At 37.6% G+C, this 24,992-nt stretch overlaps 1 protein-coding gene across 1 annotated transcript in view; it reads right to left on the bottom strand.

Annotated features, from left to right (window-relative positions):
- Window positions 1–788: 788 nt before the first annotated feature.
- FAT4 (FAT atypical cadherin 4) overlaps window positions 789–24,992 on the bottom strand; it is a 239,862-nt gene continuing 215,658 nt past the window's right edge. Inside the window, exons 11-17 of the mRNA XM_040418427.1 lie at window positions 22,776–23,083; window positions 17,532–17,617; window positions 15,874–16,053; window positions 11,657–11,781; window positions 10,742–10,953; window positions 3,607–3,868; window positions 789–3,116 (exon numbers count right to left, since the gene is read on the bottom strand). Coding sequence (XP_040274361.1) covers window positions 1,258–3,116; window positions 3,607–3,868; window positions 10,742–10,953; window positions 11,657–11,781; window positions 15,874–16,053; window positions 17,532–17,617; window positions 22,776–23,083 — 3,032 coding nt within the window. The 3' untranslated portion in view covers window positions 789–1,257. The remainder of the gene's footprint in view (window positions 3,117–3,606; window positions 3,869–10,741; window positions 10,954–11,656; window positions 11,782–15,873; window positions 16,054–17,531; window positions 17,618–22,775; window positions 23,084–24,992) is intronic.

Below are 24,992 nucleotides of genomic sequence, written 5' to 3'. Positions count from 1 at the left end.
AATAAACTAGGGAATTGCATATATTCTAAATTTCAGACAGCTGTAAACAGAAGTGATACATACAGTATTTATATATATTACATAAAGTAATTCCCTAAAATAGCATGAAAAAAATTACTGGTCGAATGACCTACTTTACAGACACCACTAGGTACCTTATAATTAGAGATAGCCTCTGGATTTAGGTATGTCCATCTCTCTAACGTCAGAGCCTTAGTAGGTGCAATATGTATATGGAACAAAAGTAACTTACCTTACAAACACAATATTTTAAATAAATATTTTAATTTTATTATTGACATTTACAAGAAGAAAAAAAGCATACTGATATGTTACAATTGTATCAAAATTTGAAAAATATGTATGTTACACAAGTAACAGATTTTACAGAAAAGCATTTTCTTGCCTTCCCTGAAAGTAAGAAAACTATACAGCATAGGAAAAATACCAATACAAAAACAGATCAGATAAAAGCACTTAAAAAAACAATTGTTCCACAGTACAAAGTATCACAAAAGTGAAGTTCAAATGTCAACGTACAAATTTCTATGTAAGAATTTCAGTAAAAACTAGTATCAAGGTTTCAACAACTTGTTTCCCATTTTAGTGAGTGTCTGGAAAAGTCTTTACAAAAACAAATCACCTGAAGGTTATAAATGAAATTTTGAAATAAACTCAATTTTACAAAGATGGAAACAAAATTACTTTCATTCTTCATATTACACTAATATAAAGAAGATCCTATGGTGCAACCATCTTGAAGCTGCTATAATCCCTTTTTATCACCCATTTTGCCAATAGTTTGTGTTATTCGTTACATATCTGTAGTGTTATAATCTAGGTACATTAGATGTTCTTAGAAAATGAATCTTTCAATGTCCTTATCCCTTCAGAGCAATAAAAAAAATGACATGCTACATCTGAATTATTAACATAACTGAGAAAGACAACATCAATTATAACATCCACAAGTATCACAATGGGACCAGTTTAAAGTAGAAAGTCTACTTAACATTGTGCATGCTGGAAATTAGGTTGTGAAGTGCAATACATGCAGATAAATTGAATAATGAACAAAATTGCTTTAAATACATGTCAGTCCTTTCCAGCAGCAATAAGTTTATTATTTTAAAAATGTCTCCTTAATTCATAGACTGCACTGGCCGGTTCTTAAAATGGAGACGTTTTGCTGTAAACAAACATATAATGTTTGACTGTCATAACCATCTGCAATTCTACAATCCAGTTATGTCATATCTAGACATATTGTTCTGCTTCTCCATCTTTAGAACTTGTTTTAGATGGACTTGCCTTCAATTCCTCATTTATAACTGTTGTATCCTTTTCTGGTAGTGAAGCCAGATCTTTAAAAACATCTACATAATGCCCAAAACCTGGACCCCAGTTCAAGAGATTGTCCCAGTTGAAATTGCTAGCTTGCTGGGTTAGCTTCATAGGTAATGTACTATCAGCTGGTAGAGTAGCTGTTGGTGATTGAGCTCCTGAAGGCCCACCCTCAGCTCTGCGGCCTGGATATCGCCGGGGCTTTAGTCTAGCACCATAATTGTCTTCATCATCTGCATCTGACTCATTAACTTGAGTTAATTTTGGCATTCTTGATGTGTACACCATTGGCTTATCTCTATCATACTCCATTTCCGAGCATGTGAAGGACTCATGTGAATCACTATCAGATGATGATTCTGGAGCAGGAATTCCATCAGCTGGATTCCTTATTCTTGAAAGAGGCCTCTGGCAGTCCTCTTCCGATGAAGATCTCCCATGGTCTGCACTGCAGATGCTAGGATTTCTTGGTCTGGGAGTATTAAGTCTTTCAACTTCCTCTATTGAAAGACCAACAGGGGGGCCACTTTCCATTGGAATCTGTCCTATAGGTTGTTTAAGACGACTTCCTGGTCTGGAGTTATGGCCTGCCATTGTTTGGGGACTCTTGCTTCTTCTACCCAGACGAGTTGCATAATTAAACATACCAGGCTGGCAGACATCATTATGCATTTCCAAAGATGAGAGATGTAGTTCTCGTGCTGGACTGCTTCTGTAAAATGTTGATGACTTGGAAAATGGTGCTGGGCTATGACGAGACAAAGCATTGGGAGGGGGACATCCAGAATGGCCAAGTGTAGCAGTTCTGAGTCCCTGGCTATAGGATGGTTGATATGTTAAACTGCTTGTGCCCAAAGGCAGTGGAGATTGTCGTGCAAAGCCAAGTGGACTATGTCTTTGAATTGAAAATTTAGGAGTGTGGCTACGGAATTGCTTATAGTGTTGAATAATATCAGCATCAGAGGGAGCAATACTACTGGCATTATCAATATCATAGTGCTCGATTTCCGCATCAGGCATAGCTAAAGGTGCACTGGGTATTATTTCTGAGCTGTGTGGTATATCTGTTTCATCATATATGAGATAGGGGTTTTCCCTTTCAATAATATCAGGTTTAGGGTTCCCTTCAGGCTGTTTTCTTATAGTCATATCATCACCATAAGGCGGAATATTATCAGGATCATCAAAGGCAACATTCTCGCTTCCCTTTTTCTTCTTTTCTTTTGGTTTCTTCTCCTCTTTTGGCACTTTGTTTTTTCTTCCTCTGCACTGGTTGCACAAAATCAAGCTAAGGACCAGTAGAGCAAGAATAGTAGCACAGCTTCCAACAATTGCTGGGACTGCCCAAAGTGGGAGAGACAGCTGCTCAATATTTGTGCTTAAAGTACATATATATCCTCCATTTAATCCACTCTTACAAACATTACCCTGAGGGCAAACTACACCAAGACAAGCTATGACAGATTCACACAGTTTTCCAGTGTGTGTCTCAGGACAGATGCAGTTAAATCCAGATTGGGAATGAGGTTCACAACTTCCTCCATTTTGGCAAGGGTTTGAGGAACAGTCCCCAGGTGGTACACAGGTGTAAGCATGCCACTGATTTATGCACATCAAGTCCCCCCAACAGGGGTTACTGGCACATATATTAGGACCCCTACATCCTAGTTTAACTGATGTCTCTGATTTAGATATGCGAACAGTATCATGTTTTCCACTGAATGGAAGATTCTCCCGATTATACTTCACATAGGCAATGCAACCATCAAAGCCTAAAACAAGAAAAAGAAAATGTTAACATTTCATGCAAGCAACAATTTTTTTCTGTATTTAATTTCCTGTTTTATCTGCTTTATGTTTGCAAATCTATTTATACAACACATTTACCAGAATAGCAGTAAGTCTAGGTTTACATCTATCTCTAAATTTCTGGCACAGAAAAGGAAAACTTGAATCGCCATGGAAACTGGAATTTTGACATACAAAACTAGTATTTTATTTTTATTTATTTATTTTTATTTATTTTTTTATACACAGTCTGTGACTGGGGTGTGAACCTAGTCTAATACTTGATATACTGTAGAAAGATTTCACTGAGATTCATAGTAAATGCATGTCATTACAACAACTATTTATCTCAATGAAATGATTCTCAGCTCTTTATGGATCAAAAATGCCCCAGAAAAACCTAGCAGCAATCTAATTCCATTACCACAAACTGATAAGAATACACATATGATAGAAATGAATGTAAAGTTTTACCATTCTGATTGTTTTGAGATATTTGTCCAACTTGAGATCCACCGAGTTGAAGAGTAAGAACATTGAGACCTCCAAAGTCTTGTGTTACATGATGAATATCTCGGTTGTAGGTATTGTCCAAAGACAAGGTAGTTAGTGAACCATTCTTCTCCATTAGAAGAGTATGCCACCGTCCATCAGCTACATATATTTCCGGAATATTTCTCTCTACTTTTCCTGCAACTCCTGCATCTGATGTATAGTGTAATTTGCCATTTTTCACCTAAGTTGAGGAACACAGAACATGAATACATTATTTTCCTACAGCTTTACCTCCTTGACTTTAATAACTGTGACATTTCCCCAAACAAAGCTTAAATTGACCATGACTATGCAAGGCAATTAGGACTGGCACCAACGTGTTGGAAAAACCTAATTAAATCCTAAGATTATAAAAATAAGCCTTTACACCAAGCCACAGAGCCATTTTCAATCTTAAGGGGCAGATATATTCAAGTTGGAGATATACATATGTGACTAAACGCTGTAGTATTTTATGAGTTCACATAACTGTTTCTATGCTTTTTATAATCATCTTATATAACAGGAGAGCTGTTAATTGGTCTACTGTGGTTCCACTGCTCTTTGTTAGCTACATATTCTACAGTCACTCAGAGACAGAATGCATTGCATTTAAATTGATAATTTTCTGCTTCACCTAATAAAATGAATAATCTGGTAGACCCAGAGCAATAAAGCATTGTGGGAATATCTGAAATTTTTTCCATTTATCCAAGCAAATTATTTAGGACTAAGGGCAAAGTGGTAGATAAATGAATACATATTGCCCATTGTTAACACTGTACAGAAGGCACTTAGTGGCTTTTTTATGTATCTGCCCCATCTGTGGCTTGAAGGCCAGCTGTTCTCCATTGTTTCTTGCCATCTCTTCCCTACACAACAAACTGCTACTGCACATGTACTAATATGTTAATATGGTCTTATGTAGTTTTGAACTAAATTCTACTAGACTTGACTGACCTACCCTTCACATAGATACTGTACTTTAACCATTTTCTTTTGAATTCACTTTTAAATTGTTTGCATTTACAGATTTGGGCTTGAGATACACATAAACTATCAGCTTACAGCATTTCATAAATGGAAAGTGTTTGATTTTCTTGGCTTTTTTGACTCATATTAATATATATATATATATATATATATATATATATATATATATATATACTTTATCCATACATATAAATACGTATATATTGGGACACATCCCAGAAGGCTTGGGAATTTTTGGCTAGTGATCTCTCCAATAAAAAGTGTTGCCAGCATTACTGCTGCTCTCATTTAGAATTATGACAAGCCTGACTGAGTCACAGCCAGGGACTAAAGTTATCAGGTTCTTCAGGGAGAGGTAACTTCTGCAGACTTGTGTTTTGTATACTAAAGAGAGGGAGATAGGGACACTTTTCTGGCTTCAAAACACCTTTCAAGGTCTGTAACTTGTTTGCCATCTTGAAACAAATTTCAGAAAATACAAAGATCCAAATATAAAATTAGATATGGCTTAGTCTGTGGAATTCATGAAGAGCACAAATACTCTTACAGATGATAAAAGGGGACACAGGATTACCATGTACTTTGGAACAGACAAGAAAATGTGAAAGCAGAAAAACAGAGCAGCAGAGCAACTGCAGAAATACAAAGAAAATGTTTCATATATGGTATTTTTGCCATACAAGAAAATTAAGGTTTTGTTCATTTTCAACAATTTGTTTGCTAGTTAGCAACACAGAGTAAGTGTGTGTGTTTTTTTAGGATAATTACTTCTCATAGGTCTGGTTACCCACAGGGCCACGATGCAGTAGCTGCAAACATGCCTACCGGCAGCAGACAAAGGCTGCACGAAATTGGGGATAAAAAGCATTCAAACCTTTACATTTGTGTATCCATTAGCCACCATGGGTGGGCAAGATTGTGGCTGGCCAGTGGAAACCCAGCTTTAAAGAGGTTGTTTCATCTTAGACATTGGTGGCATATCACTTAGGGACCTGCACCTATCTCCAAAATGGGACCTATGAGGTGAGAGACCTTGGACTGCCAAAATTAGGCAAGCATTGGCTCAGTTATCTTCAGCTGTTACAGAGAAGTGAATGGAATGGTGGCCACGCTTGCGCAGTGCACTGTTCATTAATTTCTATGGGACTGCTGGAAATGGCGTGCTGGCTCGGCTTTCTCTGCAAGTCCCATAGAAGTGAATGGAATGGTGGCTGTGCTTGCGTGGTGCACTCTTCATTAATTACTATGGGACTTCCGAAAATAGCTGAGCTTGCTGGCTCGCTCACAAGAGCGCTCTCCTTCACTTTCGGAGGCCTATTCTGTAAATAGGTGTGGGTCTCAGAGGTGGGACCCGCACCTATCTGACTTTGATGGCATATCCTAGTCATATGCCATCAAAGTCTGAAATGACACAAACCTTTTAATGTAGGTCATAACATGGAATGCTGATTATGGAAGTCTCATTACTAGGAAGAAATGGAAAGCTGATTCTCATGTATCATCACAGGACTGTTCAATGAATGCTCCTGCAGTGTCCCTATCTGCTCTGGCTAATCCAGAATTGTCCCTCCTCTCCCCCATTATCTCCTTATGGCTTAATAAATCATATGTATATTGGGCTGTCCAATGCAAACAAGCATGTAGTTCTGAAATATGCCCCTATAAGCTTTCACCAGAAATAACTACAACAGTGCAGTGCGTATATATTTTTCTTATTGTACTGAAATACGCCCCTATACACTTTCAACAGAAATAACTGCAACAGTGCAGTGCGTATATATTTTTCTTGTCGTACTGAATAAGATACTAAGATATAAGCCACAAAAGGCTTTTCAACATAACACTTGCAGCCCAATAACAAAAAGCTGTAATGACAGAGCTGTTTAATGGCTATTTGGATCCCCAAATAATCTTTCCCTGCACATGTAAATCACTTTCCTATCAATGTCCCTAGCGCCTTCTGACGTCTCTCCCTGCACTAAGATGCTGTAAAATGATTCCTCCCTATCCTTTTCCTGCACTTATAAATCCTTTCTTCAGTTTTTTTTTTTAAACATAGAGGTTTTTCCAAGTGCTGTCCCTAGAGCCTTCACACGTCTCTGTCCCTGCACTCTGAACACTGGAAAATTACAGAATCTAAAATGGCTGCCATTTTTAACCTCTTAAGGACACATGACGTATCAGTATGGCATATTGTCCTGGTACTTAAGTACACATGACGTACCGGTACGTCATGTATAGTTCCGATCACCGCCGCCCGGCAGGTGGTGATCGGAACCCGGTGCCTGCTCAAATCATTGAGCAGGCACCTTGGCTAAATGCGCTGAGGGGGTCCTGTGACCCCCCCATGTCGGCGATCGCAGCAAATCGCAGGTCAATTCAGACCTGCGGTTTCGGAAGTTTCTGATCCCCGCGGTCTGTGACCGCGGGGATCAGAAACTTCAAATAAGCTTTATTTTAATGTTTAACCCCCCCCCCTGCTGCCCTCTTTGTTATCTGCCGGTGGGTGCAGCGGGGAGTGCGGCAGGGAGGGCGGGCGGCAGGCGGGCGGGCAGGCATGCGATCATCCGCCCACCCCCTCTCTCAGGATAGCCGAGCGGTTTGCAGAGTGTCAGCACATTGCTGACACTCTGTTTGAAACGCCTGACATCTGTGCTGGCACAGATGCCATGCGTTTAACCCCTTCCATGCCGCGGTCCGTAGGGACCGCTGTATGGAAAAGGTTAAGAGAGAGGGAGCTCCCTCCCTCTCCCATCGGGGGCTGCTGTGCCTTTTCAGCCCCCGATGGGAGAGGGAGCGGGCCCCCCTCCCTCCCCATCTCCCACTGCTCTGCTGTGGCACCAAGTGATGGTTACCATGGCAACCGGACGCCTTCAGAGGCGTCCGGCTGTCCATGGTGCTGATCAGAGGCTATCCATGGTGCTGATCAGACTTCTGCTAAAGGCATAAGTCTAATCAGACTTTGTAAAGTGAAAATACAGTACAGTACACTATATAGTGTACTGTACTGTATTATACAGACATCCGACCCACTGGATCTCCAAGAACCAAGTGGGTCTGGGTAAAAAAAAAGTAAAAAAAAGTGAAGAAAAAAGTAAAAAGAAATAAACACATTTATTACTGATTAAAAATGAAAAAAATAAAAATCCCTACACATGTTTAATATCACCGCCTCCGTAATGACCTGATCTATAAAACGGTCACTTTACTTTACCCGCACGGTGAATGCTATAAAAAAAAAACTATGAAATTGAAATTTTGCCCACCTTACTTCCCAAAAAAGGTAATAAAAGTGATCAAAAAAGTTGTATGTACACCAAAATAGTAACAATCAAACCGTCACCTCATCCCGCAAAAAATGAGACCCTACCTAAGATAATCGCCCAAAAACTGAAAAAACTATGGCTCTCAGAATATGGAGACACTAAAACATGATTTTTTTGTTTTTGTTTCAAAAATGAAATAATTGTGTAAAACTTACATAAATAAAAAAAGTATACATATTAGGTATCGCCGCGTCCGTAATAACCTGCTCTATAAAAATATTACATGACCTAACCCCCCAGGTGAATACCGTAAAAAAAAAACGGTGTAAAAAAAGCCATTTATTGTCACCTTACATCACAAAAAGTGTAATAGCAAGCGATCAAAAAGTCATACGCATCCCAAAATAGTGCCAATCAAACTGTCATCTCATCCCGCAAAAATAATACCCTACCCAAGATATTTTCCCAAAAACTGAAAAAACTATGGCTCTCAGACTATGGAGACACTAAAACATGATTTTTTTTGTTTCAAAAATTAAATCATTGTGTAAAACTTACATAAATAAAAAAAATTGTATACATATTAGGTATCGCCGCGTCCGTGACAACCTGCTCTATAAAAGTATTACATGATCTAACCTGTCAGATGAATGTTGAAAATAACAAAAAATAAAAACGGTGCCAAAACAGCAATTTCTTGTTACCTTGCCTCACAAAAAGTGTAATATAGAGCAACCAAAAATCATATGTACCCCAAACTAGTACCAACAATACTGCCACCATATCCCATAGTTTCTAAAATGGGGTCACTTTTTTGGAGTTTCTACTTTAGAGGTGCATCAGGGAGGCTTCAAATGGGACATGGTGTCAAAAAAACAGTCCAGCAAAATCTGCCTTCCAAAACCATATGGCATTCCTTTCCTTCTGCACCCTGCCATGTGCCCGTACAGCGGTTCACGACCACATATGGGGTGTTTCTGTAAACTACAGAATCAGAGCCATAAATATTGAGTTTTGTTTGGCTGAAAAACCCTTGCTTTGTAACTGGAAAAAAATTATTAAAATGGAAAATCTGCAAAAAAAGTGAAATTTTTTAATTGTATCTCTATTTTCCATTAAATCTTGTGGAACACCTAAAGGGTTAACAAAGTTTGTAAAATCAGTTTTAAATACCTTGTGGGGTGTAGTTTCTTAGATGGGGTCACTTTTATGGAGTTTCTACTCTAAGGGTGCATCAGGGGGGCTTCAAATGGGACATGGTGTCAAAAAAAACAGTCCAGCAAAATCTGCCTTCCAAAAACCATATGGCACACCTTTCCCTCTACGCCCTACTGTGTGCCCGTACAGTAGTTTACGGCCATATATGGGGTGTTTCTGCAAACTACAGAATGGGGCAATAAATATAGCATTTTGTTTGGCTGTTAACCCTTGCTTTGTTACTGGAAAAAATGGATTAAAATGGAACATTTGCCCAAAAATTTAAATTCTCAAATTTCATCTCCATTTGCCAATAACTCTTGTGCAACACCTAAAGGGTTAACAAACTTTGTAAAATCAGTTTTAAATACCTTGAGGGTCTAGTTTCTTAGATGGGGTCACTTTTATGGAGTTTCTACTCTAGGGGTGCATCAGGGGGGCTTCAAAAGGGACTTGGTGTAAAAAAAAACAGTCCAGCAAAATCTGCCTTCCAAAAACCATACGGCACACCTTTCCCTCTACGCCATACTGTGTACCCGTACAGTAGTTTATGGCCACATGTGGGGTGTTTCTGCAAACTACAGATCCGGGGCAATAAATATAGCATTTTGATTGGCTAGTAACCCTTGCTTTGTTACTGGAAAAAATTGATTAAAATTGAAAATTTGCCAAAATATCTAAATTCTGACATTTTATCACCATTTGCAATTAACTCTTGTGGAACACCTAAAGGGTTAACAATGTTAACAAGGTTAATCAGTTTTGAGTACCTCGAGGGGGGTTGTTTCTAGAATGGGGACATTTTTGGGTGGTTTATATTATGTAAGCCTCACAAAGTGACTTCAGACCTGAACTGGTTTCTAAAAAGTGTTTTTTTGAAAATTTCTGAAGAATTTCAAGATTTGCTTCTAAACTTCTAAGCCTTGTAACATCCCCCAAAAATAAAATATCATTCCCAAATTGATACAAACATGAAGAAGACATATGGGGAATGTAAAGTAATAACTATTTTTGTAGGTATTACTATGTATTATAGAAGTAGAGAAATTGAAACTTGGAAATTTGCAATTTTTTACACATTTTTGGTAAATTTGGTATTTTTTTATAAATAAAAATTATTATTTTTTTACTTCATTTTACCAGTGTCATGAAGTACAATATGTGACGAAAAAACAATGTCAGAATGGCCTGGATAAGTCAAAGTGTTTTAAAGTTATCACCACTTAAAGTGACACTGGTCAGATTTGCAAAAAATGGCCTGGTCCTTAACGTGAAATATGGCTATGTCCTAAAGGGGTTAAAGGGCTGTGACATCACAGGGCTGGCTGGCTGCATGCAGGCATGTCAATCTGGGTGATCCCGCATTCCCAGAGTTCCTTGCCCCATGACCTTACACGTGTAACCCCCATTTTAGGAAAATTGCGATTCGTTACCACGAAGCGTGAGGAAATTAGCATTCGTTTTCATCAGCTTCAATTCGCTCTTCTCTAGGGTTAAAGTTACATTTTGATCAAAATAAAAAAGTGCATGCAAAGTCAAAATGCAATACTGATAATAAATGTATAATAAAGTATAAATCATTAGACATCACTAAAATATGTTTTCACAAGAATACCTACCTTTACCATAGTGTAATTACTACTTTCATGAACCTGAAGTAAAATGCCATTGTCACTTCTTGTCCTGAATTTTATCTCTAAGTTATTTATGTAGATAGTCTCTGAATCCACAATACGATGTCTTAAAAGATAGTCTCTTTTCTTGGTCTGGCTTATGGTGTATTCAAAGTAACCTTTACCTTCCAATGATAAGGCAGTGTCTGGGCTTATATCTACAAAATGAATCAAATGAAATTAGATTAAACTTTTTGATTCTAGGTAACAAGACAATAGTAGCACACATAGAAAAGCCTATAAAACAGATGACATCACTGCATCCAGTACTAAAAATATAAAACAACAAATACTTAGTGGATATGTTTAGCATTATGTGAGCGGACTCAGGCAGACCAGGCCCAGCCATGTATTACACCTTCGCTAATTTTTTTTTTGAATGGGCGCCATGTAATTCTATGTTTCCCCTGGTGCAGCTGAGCAGTGTTGATTCAAAAAGTAGTCTAGTTGAGACAATTCTTTTGAAGCACAACATCTACACAAATCCATGACAGATTAGTGTAGAAATACATCACAATTTTCAATCAATCTGGTGTATAGTCAAAGCTTTGCCAAAATGTACCTCTGTTAATGAATTAACCGGCTTCGTGCTGTATATGCCAAGTACCGTATGCAGAAAAGTAGAAGTGCTATTTTCATTCCTGTCACTTAGTAAATGAACCTTAAAACATCATTTATGAAATCTACCTCTATGTTCAAAATCTGGAAAACCCATAGAAACACCTGTAGTGTATATGATAACACTTAGAATTGGAACAGCATAAAACCACCACATAAAATGCATTACTTTATATTGTGAGCACTTAGGCTATTTTTCTAGTGAAGTCAGGTTATTATAAAGTGGTATAAAACTTAACATACACTTTTCACAGTGCTTTCCAGTAAAGCCATCTTTACAGTTACATTGCTGCCAGGACCAATTATCAATGCAGGTTGCTCCATTTTGGCAAGAACTTGTAGTGCAGACTCCTTCTAATCTTGGACACCTAGACAAGAAAATGAGAGAAGTTAAATGTATATTACAGAGCAATGCTGTTTTTTTCAGTCACCTAACATGATTTTCAAAATTAGGAGAAAATATATTATTAGAAAATGATGGCCCTAATTTATCAAGACTGGCATCTGCTGAGGTATAAAGGGAGAGAGAGAGAGTTTGAGGGTCAGACAGATCTGTTGGAAGGGATTCCACTAGATCTGAAAAACTTGAGCCGCCTCAGGTTTGTAGGAGTGGAGTGGAAAAGAATAAAGTGATAGATGCTAGAGGCTGCTCGGGGTTTGTCAGGTCGACCAGAGTGTCTGCCTGTAGAAGATATGGGAGTATACCGAACTAGGGGGACTGATGGGTATTGGTACCACCTTAATCTCGCCTGTTCTTGGAAAACCCCTTTTCAGCGCCAGTAGTGGTAGGTCAGTGTCAATATATTTAAGGGTACAGTGGGTTTTACATAAACTTCAAAATTGTAAAAAAGTGTAATAAAAATGTGTGTAGATATATATAAAAAAATAAAATATAATATATAAGATATATAAAAATGTACAGGAAAGGTAGGAACAATTTCGAAATGGATGAGCATAAGTACACTACATTGTGTCTCAAGTGCCTAAGAGACCGTTTTCTGTAGTGTCATACACTACATAGTGTGGTATAGTAGGGCGAGTAAGTTGTAACAAATAAGTAAAATCTGTTTAAAAGGATACAAGTAAATATAATAAAAAATACTATAGTATCGTATGCTTATTGACTCACTTCACGAGGGGGGCGGTTTACCAGGATAAGCATAATACACCTGTAAACCAAACACCCCCCCAGCCTGGATCGCTTCTAGAATCTTAATAGATGAAGGCAGCCAATCTGCTGAGGTAGTTTCGATAGGCTGTCCGTGGACCAAAATTAAATCTATGCCAGCTCGAAGCTGCTGTACATTTCAGTCATGAAATGTTGAATGTGCTGGGGACAATGGCCCTGCCCACACCCTGCTCTTGGCACATTTATTATGGCGAGGGTGGTGTAAAGTGCTAGTTGTGACTAAAAAAAGTCACAATTGCAATGAAAATGCCACAAAACCTGTGTTTTGCAACTGTTCCAAGCTAAAAAGAGGAATGTTGAATTTCAATGGAATGGTGCCTGGTAAGTAATCTTACAAATGGCCTTTCCATTATTCCTTATACATGTTTGGACCTGCTCTCATTTTCAGTTGCACTGTGGTTCTTTGGGTGTTTTATCACCTCTGTTTGCCACTAGCTTAACTATCCATGGTGCAAAATTTCACCCTAGATTGCACCATGCTTAAAGGTAGGAAGTTGTGTGAAGTTATCCCCTACCACTGGGACCTCCCCGATCACAAGAATAGGGACCCTGTAGCCTGTGGAGCCCCTAAAATTAACTGAACGGCTGCTCCATTCATTTCTATGCGAGTTCTGGAGATATATCAAGTATAATAGCTGTCCCTTCCTTATAATCTCTGGCCTCCAAAGTTGGGTGCCCAATAGGGAAAGAACCTTTGCCATCCAGGACAGAAAATCCTGGTGGTTTACCACTTGATCATTTATCATGTGCCTTGGACTAATTCCCCACCACTTTGTTTGCAATAATGTAGTTCCTCTGGAGAGGGGAGCCCTGCTTCTATACTACATAAACCCTTCTTTTCCGATTTACGTGATAATATTCCATGATTACTGTAAAAAATGAAAATCCAATATCATATAGTACATTACAGTACATAACAAATTTAGAACCAGCCCTGTACCTCACATGGATCCAGAGATCTCCCCAATTTATTTCAAGTTGGCAGTTAAGGGGGCACGCATTTTCTCAGGGGGTGTGTCCTTCTACTGCAGTATGAAATTTAGAATGTTCTTCCATATCAGTGAACAGGACAGAGAAATTATTAAAAGAGAAAACAGCAGGTGGAGCTACACAGATAGATTTTGGTCAATAACTCAGTGGTTATTCTAAATTTTTAATTAGTTATACAGTTACAAAAGTATTTAGATCCAGGTGGTGGTTTAAAAAAGTTGACTATTTTTCATGGGACAACCCCTTTAAGAACATTCATTTTATGTAGTTACATTAGTTGTAATATTTAAATAACAGACTATCTCTCTAGTTTGCACACTAATATGGGTGGCCAGAATTTTAATTCATTTTGTCAGTTCACTTCTAGCTCAGTTGTAGCCTAAGGGCTGCCAATGGTTTTCCTATGCTGCATTATTCACAATTTATGATGCCAATTATCATTAAATATAGAGAGGATTATTATTGGACATAGGGATAATTTTTAAGGCTACATGTTGCTATATGAGGCCAATTTCCTGGTATAACTGCAATTATTGCAGAGAGAGCAGCCAACATTAACCTGGCCAACTTTACACATACTAGAGAATTGAATCTCCAAATCGCCAAATAAACCCCCACCAGTTCAAGAGTCAAGAATTGGTGTGAACGTAACACACTATTGAAACAAACAGAAATAATTCACTTCTAAATGTTAAAGTAATCAATGGAAAACTATGCTGCTGAAAAGGAATTACTTAATAAGCATTGCTTATGATAACACAATCAAGGTATCATTAATGATCATTGGGTTGTAATTGTTTCCAGCACATTTATGTTGGGGAAAATGTACAGAAAATGTCTTCTAAATAGAATTAGCAATGTACAGTGGTGCTTGAAAGTTTGTGAACCCTTCAGTATTTTCTATAGTTCTGCATACATGTGACCTTAAACTACATTTTCATACAAGTTCTATAAGTAGATTAAGATAACCAAATTAAGCTAATAACTCAAAATGTATTGAGAAAAAACGATCCAATTTCACATATCTGTGAGTGGCAAAAGTATGTGAACCTTTAGGATTAGCAAATAATTTGAAGGTGAAATTGCAGTCAGGTGTTTTCAATAAATAGGATGACAATCAGGTGTATGTGGGTGACCAGTTTTTTGTAAAGAACAGGGATCCATCCAAGTCTGATGTTCACAAAATGTTTGTGGAAGAGTCTCATGACACAAAGGAGATATATGAGGACCTTAGAAGAAGAGTTGCTGATGCTCATCAAGAAGGAAAAGGTTGCAAAACCATCTCTAAAAGGTTTGGACTTCCTCAATCCACAGTCAGACAGATTGTGCACAAATGGAGGAAGTTCAAGATCATTGTTACCCTTCCCAAGAGTGGTTGACCAACAAAGATCACACTAAGAGCAAGGCATGTAATAGTCAGGTAATAGTCTGCCAGATCACAAAGGAACCCAAGGCAACCTGTAGACAACTAAAGGAAATTCTCACATTAACTAATGTTGATGGTTATGAGTCCACCATTAAGAGGACACTGAATAATAATGGCGTGCATGGCAGGATTGCAAGGAGAAAGGTGGTGCTCTCAAAAAAGAACATTTCTGCCACTCTGCAGCAAGACAAAAACCCTAAGGACACAAGCTGTTCTACCAAATAATGGTTAAAGAATAAAGTTTTGAAATGGCCAAGTCAAAGTCCTGACCTTAATCCAATAGAAATGGTGTGGAAGAACCTGAAGCAAGCATACAGAGTTGAAGCTGTTTTGTATGTAGGAATGGGCTAAAATTCCTCCAAGCCAATGTGTATGACTAATCACCAATTAATGGAAACACCTATTTACTGTTGCTGCACATGGGTTCACATCAAATACTACAAGCAAAGGTTCACATACTTTTGCCATTTACAGACATGTGATACTGGATATTTTTTCTCAATAAATAAATTACCAAGTCTGATAGTTTTGACTTATTTGCTTGATTTGGTTAACTTTGTCGACTTTTAGAACTTGTGTGAAAATATAATTTAGTTTTAGTTTTATGCAGAAATTTAGAACATTCTAAAGGATTCACAAACTGTCAAGCACAGCTGTATATTTAGAACCTTATCGATTTGTAATGTGAAAAAAAAAACATTAACATGTATGGTTATGTATAAAAGAAATGAATTTGGCGCAGAGGTACTATTTCTCTTCACGGACAGGGCTTAGTAGATCTGAGGAGTGTTGCCATGCAATGCTCCTCTTTAGAAAAGTGAGCTAATTAGAAATTTTGTGGTCCCTTAAACATACCGATCTAGGATTCCTTGTGCTGACAAAGCTTGGCTAGGTTCTAGAGGACGCCCATTCACTGCAAATTCCATTATACAACCTACAAAGTCATGACTTTGTACTTGTCCTTTTCTTTGTAGTATTGGTTCCAGGGATCTGATACCTCCTACTGTTATTCTGTTTGGCTGAACGTCCAGAGTCCTGTTCCAAGAAAGAAGAATTATTGCAAACCAAATAACTTTTTAAAGCAATGATGACCATAGCATAAATCACCTTCATGTCTAGACTGGATAGAAGATAAGTAGACTTTTTCTTAACAAATCCTTAGTTTTAGTAACATATACTTCAACTAAGCTTGATTTTCATGCTTTGGGACTATTCAATTGTAAATTCATAATATTGTAGGTGAAGGTGAACAGATGGAATATCAATAGTCAATAAGTACAAGTAAGTCAATAGGGAATACACTTTATAGGAGGATTCTGAACTTCTTACTTAAAGTAGGAAGCCTAGATAAGTGGTTTCCCTTTCCGCTGAGTTACGCTAGAGAAAAAAATACACTAGAGAGAGTCTTCACTTCCAAATGTCTATACCTAATATTTTCTAAGTAACAAGAACATACTAAATGGCTTATTGTTTGGGCAACACATGGCAATGTATGCCTACAGAGTGGCATAGGTCCAAGGTATTCATCAAAGATATAAGTTGGGATGTCCTCCAGATGTATAACTCTCACATACACTACAAATGTATGGTGCATTCACACCCTATAATCCTCCCATGCATCAAACCACAACCAGAATTATTGAAAATGAGAATATTTAGAAAGATGTTTTCTTCTGTAACTACATGCTGTACAGCTGCATGCATGACCCACTGACTCCCACAGTATATTTTTTATTGCAGAATTTTGCATTAAAAAGCATCACAGTCTACCTATGTTGCCAAAACAATTAGAAAGCATTGTACCATACAGACTACTTAAGGATATTATATCCTATATAGAGTTTTTTTTTTTTTTTACGTATACCCCATATGTAGGAAAATGTAAAAAGTCCATATGACCTTATTACATAATTTAATTTACAGAATAATTGTTTTAATTTTAATTCGTTTTGCAAGTAAAACAAATTATTTTACTTTCTATGTAAAATATGGTCGAAACGTGTTGTTGGATGCAGCCTCTGTAGATGGTTTGCTGTAATGCAAAAATACAGTATATTGACTTAATAAAAATGATTGTCAGTATCAGGTAAGTGTCCCATAGTTAATATGTGATTTCTGTTTAGCAAGACATGGACAGACACACGAGGGATCTTTACAGTTCATTGAAATGAACCAGTAATAAAGTCACAGATTTTATGGAGTGCAATCTAATAGAAGGTTGGGGCCAGAATGTCTTGGATATACACCCTTATTAAAAATAACTGTGCCTGTAGGGAACATCTTGTGAAATTTAGAAGCATTTTACTGCAAAAACTGACAGTAGGTAGATGACGTCTTTACTTATTAACAACTTAACAGTGAGATCAGGTTTGCCGGGTATGGCGAAATCTAGACAAGGGGATCTCCAGAAACACAAAAATCCTACTCTGGTTAAATAATCAATTATATTTTCCCCTGTCCTAAATTGCGCATCTGGCATCGTTGTAAAATGCTTTAAATATTGTGAGCTTTACCAGTCACTGGAAACAGCTGAAGTACTGACGGTGCAGAACCCTGGTTCCCGATCCTCTGAGCAAGTATCTACTGTCAGTGACGCAGCCTGCAATACAAATTCATACTCAGTGTTACTATAAAACATTTGAAAGAAATATAACAATATTTTATATCCACTAACATATACCTATTCACAGAATCCAAACTGCCACTGCCGGCGCTAGTATTCTAGCCATAGCACAATTGTACTTTATCCTTTTCTTCTTCATTATTGGGGCTTCAGCAGGGTACTGAATTCCCTTAAAGAGACCAGTCCTGTATGGAGACTAATTGTCAATACTCCATGGGAAACAAATAGGCAATATAATATATCCTTGGTCTCCCAAGGAAGAGAACCATCTCGCCAGTGCCAACTCTTAGAAGTGGCTCCCTATGAGACAGGATCCGACTTTCCAACAAGCCTTGGTATTTGATAAGGGAATATAGCCAGGCCAGATATGCATCTGTAGACTGCTGTATCGGGGTGCTTGCCCCTCATCAGTACGGAGTAGGATACTGGCTGGGTGTGATGCCTCTAATGTAACTTAGGCGGGGTGCTGAATCTCTTGAAAGAGACCTATAGTGTCCTATACAGAGACCTAGTGGAAATAGTCCATGGTATGAGGACTTATTTGCAATGCTCCATGGGAAACTAATATGCAAAGAATATTCATTATTGTAAGATCATATTTATTTCCATATCTTGAATCTCACCAAATAGATCATGATGATGTACCTACTTGTAAAACATAAAAATGGCTTATATGACATTGTACTTGAAAGGGATGTGGCTTTTTAATTAGATATCTGCTGTGTTTTTATTTCTCCCTTTTCCCCTTCTGTCTATTCTTTTCTAATCTGCAATTTCTCAAAAATGACAACTTAATGCTTTAACCATTTTTCCATAAACTCCCATTGCACTGTAGGAAATGACAGATTTGAAATCCTGTGGGTTGAGGACAGACACATATTGTGCAGTTTTACATGTGGAAATTGAGTTTCACTAAATGTTTATGGCAGAAAATTTGCGACTTTGTTATTTTTAGGTCCCACAATTCCCTACATAGAAAACAAAATGGAATTTAATTTGCATAAAGGCACAGCCCATATCCCAAGGAATACTTGTCGGTCAGAATTCTTACTGCAGTGAATTCTGAAAATTAGCTATACCAGTATGCTGGATGTTGGCCTCATAAATGCCTGTCTTCAGCTCTATAATGACTTTAATATGTCTATGGTACTCCTACTTCTGCTAGTAACATTCTTATGCAATTAGTGAAATTACACAGTTAAAAGGGAAAACCTGATATCTGCTGAGAAGGCAGATCACTCCAATTATTACAGAGTATTAATGGTCACTATGAACATTACAACGTGATTCTGTTTTATAGCATGAACATTTTATGCAGGAACAACCTACATAGTAATATTCTATTAAATATCTGCCTTTTGTTGACCTCTGGTCTTGGCAGAAATGCAGAAATATATAACCTGCTTGTACTGGCAGAAAAGCTCAAGACATAAATAGAATAGCCCCAAGTAAAAAAAAAAAATCTGTGCCCCATTTAGGTGAACAATCTATGATACGAACACATCTGTAATGTATTACTCTTTGCACTTTTTATTAGGCCAGTTGCAGCATAAGGTAGTTATGTATAATGAATATATTATAAGTGTGTGCCTAAAGGCAGGCAACTTGGAAGGCATGCGAGAACAAGAAAAAGTGAAATTTAAAAATAAAATAAAATCAACCTACTAAATGGGTAGTCCACTTGCCCAACATGTTTTTTTCCCAAGCTCTTGTGAAATACTGACTTGCATACTCACAGGACCCCCTTAAGTCTGGTTAAAAGTTGAGTTCATATGAGACCTTAAATCTGCTAGAAAGTGTACTGGATGTTGATAAGCATTTGTAATGTTTTAAATACAGGAAGTAGGCTATGTGGACTAAAGCCTGTGTATTGCTAGTCCACCAAAGTACCACAGTATATGCCCTTTGGCCTAGTCTATGACACAATGGTGGACTCCAAAGGTTCAGCAAAAGATATCTCTAATAGGAACTCACTTTGGAGAGAATCACTTGTCATTAGGGACTACTTATTATGGGTTAATTCACAAATTACATATCATCTCTTATTTATTGATATGTACTGTATGTGAAATGTTAAAACTACACAGTTTATGAAGAATTTAATGCAGATATGGGCATGTTACGTTTAGACAACGGTGAGAATCATTGGTAGGTTCAATGAACCCCTCACTGGGTCATTGTACAGGGTGGGCCATTTATATGGATACACCTTAATAAAATGGGAATGGTTGGTGATATTAACTTCCTGTTTGTGGCACATTAGTATATGTGAGGGGGTAAACTTTTCAAGATGGGTGGTGACCATGGCGGCCATTTTGAAGTCGGCCATTTTGAATCCAACTTTAGTTTTTTCAATAGGAAGAGGGTCATTTGAGACATCAAACTTATTGGGAATTTCACAAGAAAAACAATGGTGTGCTTGGTTTTAACGTAACTTTATTCTTTCATGAGTTATTTACAAGTTTCTGACCACTTACAAAATGTGTTCAATGTGCTGCCCATTGTGTTGGATTGTCAATGCAACCCTTTTCTCCCACTCTTCACACACTGATAGCAACACCGCAGGAGAAATGCTAGCACAGGCTTCCAGTATCCGTAGTTTCAGGTGCTGCACATCTCGTATCATCTGAAGGCAATCGTCTATGCTGTGAAGATACGAGATGTGCAGCACCTGAAACTACAGATACTGGAAGCCTGTGCTAGCATTTCTCCTGCTGTGTTTCTATCAGTGTGTGAAGAGTGGGAGAAGAGGGTTGCATTGACAATCCAACACAATGGGCAGAACATTGAACACATTTTATAAGTGGTCAGAAACTTGTAAATAACGCATGAAAGAATAAAGTTACGTTAAAACCAAGCACACCATTGTTTTTCTTGTGAAATTCCCAATAAGTTTGATGTGTCACATGACCCTCTTCCTATTGAAAAAACAAAAGTTGGATTCAAAATGTCCGACTTCAAAATAGCCGCCATGGTCACCATCCATCTTGAAAAGTTTCCCCCCTCACATATACTAATGTGCCACAAACAGGAAGTTAATATCACCAACCATTCCCATTTTATTAAGGTGTATCCATATAAATGGCCCACCCTGTTTTTTTCCCAAACAATGTGCTCCTTAGTTGAAGATTTATTTGCTTTATATGCTTTTATGGCAGTGTACTTTGCTGATGAATCCTCAAAATCATAGAATATGGTGTTCTTTTTAGCATTTATTTTTACAGAAATAAATTTTAAAGAGGTTGTCTAAAGATTAGAAAAAAATAGTCAGCTCCTTCTTAAAAATAAGGCAGCAATACTCTTTGCCACACTAGAGGTTACTAAAGATCACTACACCTTTCTGTATTAGAGGTCACTATATCTTACCATACTACAGGTCCTGACATTTTGCCATATTAGAGGTTACTACACATTACCATACTAGAGAACAGTACACTTTGTAATACTAGAGGTCCCTACACCATGCCATACTACAGGTCACAACATTTTGCCATATTAGAGGTTACTGGAGCTTATCATAATAGCGGTTACTACACCTTGTCCTAGTCACTACACGTTACCATACTAGAGGTGACTACATGTTGTCACAGTAGAAGTCACTAAACTATACCATACTAGAGGTTACTACATTTTGTCATAGAAAAGGTTAGGTTACTACAGCATGTCACAGTAGAGGTCAGTCTATCTTTCCATACTAGAAATTACTACACGTTGTCGTAGTAGACATCACTACACTTTGCAATACTAGAGATCCCTGCACCATGCCATACTAGAAGGTCATTATACATTGCCATAGTAGAAGTCACTATACCTTTCCCTTATAGAGGTCACTGTATCGTATCTCTACATACTCCATACTGCACCATGCCATACTAGAAGGTCAATACACTTTGCCTTACTAGAGATAACTAAACCTTGCTGTACTAGAGGTCAGTACACCTTGCCATATGAGAATTCACTACACTTTGCTGTACTAGAGGTCACTATACATTTCCATACTAGACATCATTATACCTTTCCATATTAGAGGTCACTACACCTTGCCATACTAGAGCTAACTATACCTTTCCATACTGGAGGTTACCACGTCCTTGATATACTGGAGTCCACTGCTGCATTCTATGTACCATAAAAACTCTAATTGGACGAAGACAAAATCATTGGCTAGGAATTAGATAGGAAACAATTTTGGAGTTTTCTTCAGCTACATAGGAAGTGGTGATAATTGCTGCACTGATCAGATGGGACTGATGAGACCCAGATGTCTTCTAGACACCTGTTCATCTTTAACCGTAACAAACTATACAGTTATTAATTAATCAGGTTAAATATATATATATATATATATATCACATCATACATTCGTTAACAGTTACAGACACAACAAATATTTTAAAATGAATAATGAATCATAGCATAAACTTTGCAGAAATACAAAGCAAAACTTTATAGTTATAAGGAAAACTGAGATAATCTAGTTATGGCTAAAGATAAGATAGTCCTGAACAGATTTCTGTGTGCATTTAGATCAAATTTAATCAGTTTTAATTTTCTGTTTGAATTTTTTATGTTTGACTATGTATGTTGTCTAAAACGTATCTATTGTAAACAAAATTACAACTTTTAACACTACTTGTATGGTTGTCCTCATCTTGGCCTTTAGGTGGCGATAAAGAACATTATTTTCTAAGACAGATACAGGATTCCTCAACATAGTCATTCTAATGTATATGACTCCAACTCACTGACAACACTGGGAGTAGTGTTAACATTGCTGGAGAAGGTTAACCAAACAGCATTATCATCACCTAAGTGAAGAGTGTAGGACATGTTTGAATAATTGTCTTAAATAGTGCTATTAATCATCTTGATGGTCTCCACAACTGTTCTTCTAGTCCGTATGTACATGTGACAGAAACAGAGAATAAATAATTATCTATCTATCTATCTATCTATCTATCTATCTATCTATCATCCATCCATCTTTCTGCAATACAAATCTACTATAACCATCTATCTGTTAATGTGAATATTAGCAGATAAAAAAAGCAAATATGAACTAAATAACATCAAAAGGGCCATGGCAGATATATCTGACACATTCCCAATAGATACTGAAAATAAAATAAATTACCATTCCAGCTCTCCGTGCAATCACTGTGTGGAAATGTCCATCTGATACTTTCTTCATTGTAGTGAGTTTATAAGTTCCACCACCAAGGTTATAGGAGAACCTCAGTCTTTCCTCCACTATCTCTAGAGCAAGAAATTCGGCTGTATCACCAGTCTGATTGTCATAATTATACAGCAGCAAGGCATTAGATTTAATGGTAGAAAACTTTATGTAAATATAATTATTATTGGGATCCAAACTGGGAAACTCCATGTAGGATAGTTCTTCAAACCCATAGCTGTTTAATTCACAGTGTTTTCCAAAAACACCTAAATAATGAGAAAAAAATTATGGTGTTAAAGAATATTTCCAAAGATTTGATCCAAAACTGTTCATGGTGTTAAGCAAAATTGTTGAAAGTGCTTGTTAAAAATGTCATGTTTCACCTAGTTATTATTATTATATTTATTTATAAAGCACCAGTATATAATATAACACTGTAGAGAGACTATCATCATTCACATTGGTACCTCAAAATCTAAATTCCAAATGAAAGGGGTTTTCCAGACTCCTACTATTGAAGACCTATCCTTATTAATATCTGACTGGTGATGGTCCAACACCCCACTCCCCCACTGATCAGCTGTTCCATGCAACCTCTAGCGCTGGAACCTGCACTTTGAATAGAACCGGAAGCACATCTCTGTTTAAAGTGTAGTGGCCGTGTTTGGTTACTGCACCTTAGCTCTCACTCACTTCCCTGGTAGCTGAGCTGCAGTAACGAGGCACAGCCACTACCGCTTTCTGTTCCATTGAAAATGCTAGTTCCAGAGCCAGAGGCTGCAGAGAACAACAGTTTTTTGGGGTTGAGGATATTAATGACCTATCTTGAGGATAGGTTACAAATATCAGGAACCTGGAAAGCTATCAGTATGTTTTTTAGGTGTTGTAAACACAGAGACGACATGTGAACTGAAGATTTTCCCCTTGCTTGGATTCAAACACAGGACACTAGTGCTACCAGCTGAGACACCAAGCTGCGAGAAAGAAATTTCCTATTCTCTCACTGATGTCTTTTTAGAATTATGTTCAAGTAGCAATGGTACTGCACATCTTTGCGTTGTTAAATGTGCTCACAGAAGGACTCGTAGTCCAGATACAGATTAAGAAATTTGCAGCACACTTCTCAAAGATGCAAATTAGATCACATTTATTGGATAAAAAGACTTCATCCATGTGACATTATCATATTAATCTCAGGATAAGTTATAGAGAACCTGTCACCACAAAATTCAATGCAATCTGAAAGTACCATGCCCGCTTTGCTAAGCTAAAAATCCTGCATGTCAGCTTTTAGGTTAGCGAAGTGGGCAGACGCAGTAGCCCGCTTAGGTAATCCTGGCATAGCACATTGTTACAGGGTACTGATGTGCTATGCCAGCATTTAGCCAACCTCAGGGGCACAGGCAGGAGCGGCAGCGTGTGCTCCTGCCCATACACCATTCGCTGCGGCCCCATGGTACAAGTCGGAGTCCGTACTCCGTATACCGCTGACGAGTCAACGATATGCTAGAATAGTGAATTTAAAGAGCAGTTGAAATCAGGACTTTAGGTGGAAATTTCTTTAGTAAAAATTCAAAATCAATGAATAAAGTATATTAGAAAATTTATTTTAGGGCATTTAGGACATTTTTAAATAAAAGTTGAATAAAAGTTTACTCTTTAAATGCATTCAGTGGAAGAAAAAGGTTTGGGTTGAGTAGTGTTCCACCGCAGGCTCGTGCTATCTATGTAAAGGTGGAATAGGCGATCCATCAACTGTCCAGAACTTCAGAACTACCTTGGTGCAAAAGTCCTAAGGGTCACATTCACAATATTCTCCCAAAGAAAAGCTACAGTATTTAAATAATTTAGTGAAGCACACGAACAACAATAGTAGAAATCTAGGTTACACATACAGAAATGCTTACTGAGCGGAGTTGGTGGGTCATAGACTAAAGCGACTAACCATCAAAATAACTGACCCATAGTCATGTACTAGAGATGAAAGATGGCTTCACTATGAAGATATTACAGCTTGCATTCCCTTGTATGCAAGTCAAATGTGGCTTCCTTCACTTCATTAATCATCTTGCGTCTTTCATTTCTCCTGGAGTTTTCACCTTACTTTCACATGGAAACCATTGGAAGAATTTCAGGCCAGAAAGTTGAAGCTGCTATATTTTTCGTATAAATTTG

This window comes from Bufo bufo, chromosome 2 (genome assembly GCF_905171765.1).
Source record: "Bufo bufo chromosome 2, aBufBuf1.1, whole genome shotgun sequence".
In the NCBI taxonomy this organism is placed as follows: domain Eukaryota; kingdom Metazoa; phylum Chordata; class Amphibia; order Anura; family Bufonidae; genus Bufo; species Bufo bufo.
Note: the sequence above shows the minus strand (reverse complement) of the source record. Positions and strands in the feature narration are given on the sequence as shown.